The sequence below is a fragment of the Bison bison genome, unplaced genomic scaffold (genome assembly GCF_000754665.1).
Source record: "Bison bison bison isolate TAMUID 2011002044 unplaced genomic scaffold, Bison_UMD1.0 scf7180017864370, whole genome shotgun sequence".
NCBI classification, from domain to species: domain Eukaryota; kingdom Metazoa; phylum Chordata; class Mammalia; order Artiodactyla; family Bovidae; genus Bison; species Bison bison.
Window position 1 is genome coordinate 6,115,898 of NW_011494942.1, and position 6,709 is coordinate 6,122,606.

General features: G+C 37.4%; 1 protein-coding gene across 1 annotated transcript in view; it reads left to right on the forward strand.

The window, feature by feature from the left end:
* The window catches only part of LOC105000203 (solute carrier organic anion transporter family member 1B3-like), a 70,849-nt gene extending 66,510 nt beyond the window's left edge, over positions 1-4,339 (forward strand). Inside the window, exons 14-15 of the mRNA XM_010855931.1 lie at positions 2,233-2,350; positions 3,385-4,339. Coding sequence (XP_010854233.1) covers positions 2,233-2,350; positions 3,385-3,580 — 314 coding nt within the window. The 3' untranslated portion in view covers positions 3,581-4,339. The remainder of the gene's footprint in view (positions 1-2,232; positions 2,351-3,384) is intronic.
* The last annotated feature ends 2,370 nt before the right edge of the window (positions 4,340-6,709 follow it).

A 6,709-nucleotide genomic window follows, 5' to 3' on the forward strand; every position in this document is an offset into this window, starting at 1 on the left:
CATTAGAAGGACTGATGTTGAAGCTGAAATTCCAATACTTTGGCCACCTGATGTGAAGAATTGACTCATTGGAAAAGACCCTGATGCTGGGAAAGATTGAAGGCAGGAGGAGAAGGGGACGACAGAGGATGAGATGATTAGATGGAATCACTGACTCAATGGACATGAGTTTGAGTAAACTCTAGGAGCTGGTGATGGACAGGCAGGCCTGGCGTGCTACAGTCCATAGGATCACAAAGAGTCGGACATGACTGAGCGACTGAACTGAATTGATTTTTAATTTTACAAAGGGTGGCTTTGATTTGTGAAACCTGAGAATTCCTAATCCTGGTTTCTCAGTACCAATTTTCATCAGGTATATTTGTCTCGGACACCAGTTCCTTGACATTCTGAGGTTTCTCATTCGAAGTCTCAAATTGAGACTGACTATAAGTAAATGTGCTTCCCTTGTGGCTCAGCTGGTAAAGAATCTGCCTGCAATGTGGGAGACCTGGGTTCGATCCCTGGGTTGGGAAGATCCCCTGGAGAAGGGAGAGGCTCCCCACTCCAGTATTCTGGCCTGGAAAATTCCATGGAATCTATAGTCCAAGGGGTCGCAGAGAGTCATATACGACTTAGTGACATTGACTTCACTTCACAAAAGTGTAAACTATGAATCACTATCATTTTTATCTAATAATATAGAAGTTGAAAATCAGCATATCTCTAAAATTTTGGTCACATTACCAATGCATAGAACTAGGGTAAATCTCAGAGTTTATTAAAATAGCAGTAAAAGTAGATGGACTTCACAAGTGGCTCAGTGGTAAAGAATCTGCCTGCCAAGCAGGAGACATGGATTCAGTCCCTGGGTTGGGAAGATCCCCTGGAGAAGGAAATGGCAACCCACTCCAGTATTCTTGCCTGGGAAATCCCTGGGCAGAGGAGCCTGGCAGGCTACAGTCCATGGGGTTGCAAAAGAGTCAGACATGACTTAGTGACTAAACAATAACAAGAGCAGATGGGCACTTTGCTGTAAGACAACAAGCGTGCTCCTGTAAAGCCTCAAAAACTGCAAGACCATACACTACAAGTAAAAACTAGGTTAGGTAACAGACCACTGAAGACCTTGACATCATTATGATCAGGACATTAACAGAAACAAAATTTAGCACCAGAGTCTGTAATTTGGACAGCCCAGGCTGTTTCAAGAGGTATTAAAAATGAACACAATCAATAGAGGGAAAAATGCATGATTGTGGGCTCTAATGACTCCAAGATGATGGGAGTGGAGCCCTAAGGCAAGAAATAAGCACAACCAGGAGCCTTGTTGTTGTTTGCTATTTAGTTGCTAAGTCATATCCAACTCTTTTGTGACCCCATTGGACTGTAGCTTGCCAGGCACCTCTGTCCATGGGATTTCCCTGGCAAGAATACTGGAGTGGGTTGCCATGTCCTCCTCCAGGAGATCTTCTAGACCCAGGGATTGAAACTGCATCTCCTGCATTGGCAGGTGCATTCTTTACCACTGATCCACCAGTAAAACCTAGCATTCACCTTAAATTTTGCTTAAAAATCGAGTTGAAAAATCTTCTGTCTTTGCAGCTTCTGTCTTTGCATTTGAGCAAAGAGCTTTTTACTTTCCCTGTGAAGTTATATCTCTAGTCCTTCTATTTCAGCTGTCCTTGCCTAAGAAAAAAATTACATATGACCAACATAACTTCTGTGTTTTACTGACAGTTTTCTGCTTTTTACCAACCAGGCTTAAGTTAATTAGTATTACAAGAAGAACAATGTAAAGACATGTAATCTCGTTTTTTCCCTATGTGTGTTGGCATGGTAAAGGTAGATAAAAGATGCCTTTGCTATTGTATGTGATTTGAGCTTTGGAGATTCCTAATAATTTTGAATCTTTTTTAAAAAAATAACTATGCTTTTTTGTAAGGCTTTATTGAATTTGTTACAATATCTCTCCTACTTTATGTTTTAGTTTTTGACCACAATGCATATGAAATCTTAGCTCCCTGATTAGGGATCAAACCCTCACACCTTGCATTGCAAGGGGAAGTCCTAACCACTGGAGCACCAGGAAAGTCCCAGTAATCTTGATTCTTAAGTAGAGTTAGACCAAATCAATGGATGAGTCCTCCAAAATTTTCAACTTCTACATAATCCAAAATGTATCAATGTGGAATGTCACTGTTTCCTTTGAAACATTCTCCTCCATTGACATCTTCTCATCTGATGTTACAGGAGGAATTCCAGCTCCTATATATTTTGGAGCTCTGATTGATAGAGCTTGTATGAAGTGGTCCATCAACAACTATGGGAAGCAAGGCTCTTGCAGGTTATATAATTCCTTGTTATATGGGTAAGTTGTCATAAATATACTTCATTTATTTTTTTCCTTTGACTCTGTTAATTCCTAAAGAATGAGATATCATTTTCAGTGTAGTAACAGTATTAATAATTATAGCCACCATTTAATAAAGTTTATAAATAGCTCAAAGTTATAGAATTGATTCCATTCACCTTCAGTTAAACCCAATAACTGTTCAAAGTATCTTTTGCATAAAGTTTGTCAACATTTAGTTAACAACATTATGAGACAAGAGCTTCCTAACCTACAAGGTCAGTGGTCATCAATTTTTCTTGCTCATTATAATCACCTGAGGAGCTTTTAAAAGTACTAATTTCTTTTTTTCTTTTTTTGGCTGTACCACACAGCTTGCTAGGATCTTAGCTCCCCAAACAGGGATTGAACCCACACCCTCAGCAGTGAAAGTACAGAATCCCAACCACTGGACCACCAGGGAATCCCCTCAAAATGCTAATATATGTGTCCTATCTTCAGCAATTTTGATGTAATTGGTCTGGGGGGTATGGCCCGGGGAATGAGGGTTTTAAAATCTCCTCAGGTGATTCTAATGTTCAACCAGTTGAAAATCACAGGAATAGATTGTGCACGCTAGGTAATTTTATGTAGTTGTTGTAAAAAAATTTTCAGTAGACTACAAGGATCTTGTGGACCATAAGCCCATAAGGTAAACATAGGCTCCTGGTTCAATCTAAATGGATTCGATTATCTCACAGTCACTTCATTTCCTTTATAATCTGTTCTCATTACACATGAACTAATCAGTCTTTGAGAAAGTTAAACATTCCAAACACACCTTACTTTATGGATAGCACTTGGGCAGATCTTGAACCAATCTTGGCTTCTGTGGTTAACATTCCTTTAAAAATAATCACAGGCTGCTTCTGCTCCTATCAAAAGAATCACTGGAATCGCTACTTCAGTATTTCTACATAAGATTTCAAGCATCATTTTTTAAGGTCTTCTGCATACTGGAGAGCAGCAATGTAAAGTGTTTTATACATGGATTCTTTTTTCTCTTTTCGCAGACATACTTTCTTTGGCTTGACTACAGGCTTAAAATTCCCAGCCCTTGTTTTATTCGTTGTATTGATTTTTGCTATGAAGAAAAAATACCAAGGGAAAGATATTAAGGCATCAGAAAATGAAACAAAAGCCGTGAATGAAGCAAATTCAGGACCATTAATTAATGATGCCAAAGTGGACCATGAAACACATATTTAGAGAAGAAAAAATTCTTTTTCTGCTGCTGTGTTTTCAACTAACATTGTATTAATTGAGTAGGATGTTATTTTTGAGTAGTTCCTGGTCTTTTCACTGACAATTTCCACATTCTATACTAATGATGGAGCCAAAACCAAAGGGAAAAAAAATGGGAGTACTCATTGTTAACATATGACTCTGCATTTGTGGTTAAGATTAGAATGCATGATCCATACAAATTTAAGGTGAAAGTTATAATTAATATGTAACAGAAAAAAAATATTTGTTCAGATGATTGTAGTACAATAAAACCAGTGACTAGAAAATAGGTATAGGCGAAAAAGGAAGACAGAAATTAATAGTCTAAATATGGAGAAAAGCCCGATACCTTACAAATAAACCAGTTTGGACCATGTTATTCAAACCTAAAGTCTATTATAACGGAGGGCTTATGCTATCATGACATCTGTCATTTGTGAATTAAGTTATATACTTCTCAGACCTTATTATTTTATAATTTGAAATTGTGTTTGACTATCACACAACCCTTGATGCATATTCTTCCAACCTCTTATTAAAATACTACTGAAGAAATAGAGCTAATCGAAAATTTGCAAGTTGCCATTGTCAGCATATTACAGGCTGCATTAAGTTTTCTTCAGGTCCATGGAAGTGGATTAAGAAACACTGACATTAACTTGAGAAAGCAAAGCCCATTTAAAGGTGTGTCTTCACTTTGTCTGCTCTCTATAAGAAATGGAGTCTGCACTGAATCATTTACCAGTTGTCTCAAAATGCCTGACTTTGTGTGTGTGTGTTTAGTGCATAAAGAGACATCTTTCACACCTCCACAAGTGGGACAAGAAGTGGAGAACAAATATCTGAACATTGCATTTGCTAGTGATGACAGCTTTTTATAACAAAAGCTAAAAACTGTAGTTTTATTCTCAGGCTAAAAGATAAAAAGTTAGAGGTCATTAAAATCACCTGTGAAACATGTTTTTAAAGAAATCACAATCATACACCCACCCAAGATTCTGGTTCTAAATATTTGTGGTACAAGCCTGGATCTCCCCTTTAAAAAAGTCCCCATAGGGCTCCCCTGGTGGCTCAGTGGTAAAGAATCTGCCTGCTAATGCAGGAGACACAGGTTCTACCCCGATCCAGGAAGATCTCACGTGCAGTGGAGCAACAAAGCCCCCAAGCCACAACTAGCTGAGCCTGTGCTCTAGAGCCCGGAGCTGCGACTACTGAGCCCACGTGCCACAGCTACTGACGCCCGTGCAGCCTAGAACCCACGCTCCATAACAAGAGAAGCCACTGCGATGAGAAACCTGCACACCGCACCTAGAGAACAGCCCCCACACTCCACAGCCAGAGAAAAGCCTATGCAGCGATGGAGACCCAGCACAACCAAAAATAAATAAACAAAATTATTTTTAAAAATTTACATAGAACTCTTGATAAAGAGACACAAAAAACCAATCCATATGATAGGAGACAATATCCCTGAGTATACCAAAGACACACCCCACAAATGCTTGCTGGAATCTGAGAATTACATGGGAAGTTATAGATATTAACCTGTTGTCAAACTGTAGACCTAAGAAGGATTCATTAATCAAAAAAGCAGAAATTTGGAAAAATCACCCACAGGCAACGTTACTATATGACAGGTCTAATGGGATCTTGTCTCATTAAAAAATAAAGAGAGAAAATTACAGAGCTGTTTTTTAAAACATTGCATGAAAATAAAGGCAGTATCTTCAATATTTAGTTCTTCAACAATTATTGAATGTCAAGAAACTGATAGGTAAAATGAAATATAACTGTAAAATAAACAAAGAAGGACCCTACTTCATGGAGGTTACCCTTTAAAGGGGAAGAAGAACATTAACAAGATTAAATTATACAATTTTATAAAATTATATAAATTAAAAGATAATTTTATATTTATATGTGACATGTACAGTGAAGGAAAGGAACAGATTATTTGGTCTACTTCAGAATCCAAGAATCCAGAATAAATATTAATCTTTAATTCAATTGCATTTATAAAACATAAATATAGATTCTAGGGGAAAACACCAACAGAGATAAGAATATGATAAGAAAAGTCTTTGAGGAACCAAAATAATGCAAGACTCTAGTTAAACCATACATTGGATAAAATTGAAAGAAGTCAATGGCCCAAAACCTAAATCCATGATGAAGAAGATACATTTGGAAAAAAACAAATAATCCCACTTGTAACAATATGGATGGACCTAGAGATTATCATACTGAGTGGAGTGAATCAGACAGAGAAAGACAAATATCGTATGATACCACTTATATGTGGAATCTTTAAAAAAAAAAAAAAGTACAAATGAGCCTTTTTATAAGACAGAAATAGAGTCATAGACATAGAAAACAAACTTATGGTTACCAAGGGGGAAAGAGGGATGGGAGGGTGAGGGATGAACTGGAAGACTGGGATTGACAAATACACACCTACTTTATATAAAATAGGTAACTAATAAGAACCTATTGTATAGTACAGGGAACTCTTCTCAATATTTGTAATGACCTATAAATGGCAACCCACTCCAGTACTCTCACCTGGAAAGTCCCATGGACGGAGGAGCGTGGTAGGCTACAGTCCATGGGGTCGCAAAGGGTCGGACATGACTGAACGACTTCACTTCATGTGGGAATAGAATCTAAAGAAGAGTAGATATTTTAAAAATCAGTGAAAATGTAGAATAAAAAGATAAAGAAGCAATTTGTGAAATAAAGGTAAGTTATTTAGAGGACAAACAAAGCACCAACCTAAGGAATCTATTTTTGAGGAAGAAATGGAGTTGGAAAAGAAATATTAATCAGAAATTTAGTGGTAGAATGACTTCCTGCTCTGAACAAAGACTTGAATATCCAGACTGAGGTCTCCTTATTTACACTGTGTCTTCACACTCTCTTTAACCTTCATGAAATGGGGTCTTTGGTTATGATGTTTTTTCCTGAAATGCTCTTTTTTCCATGTAACTGCTTCTCAGCCTTCAAATCTAAGTTCAGTCACTATTCCTTCAATGTCTCTGACGTCCTCATTTGTTAAAAAAAAAAAAACTTCCAATATATTTGTAGCAGTATAGCATTTATCAAAATGGTAAT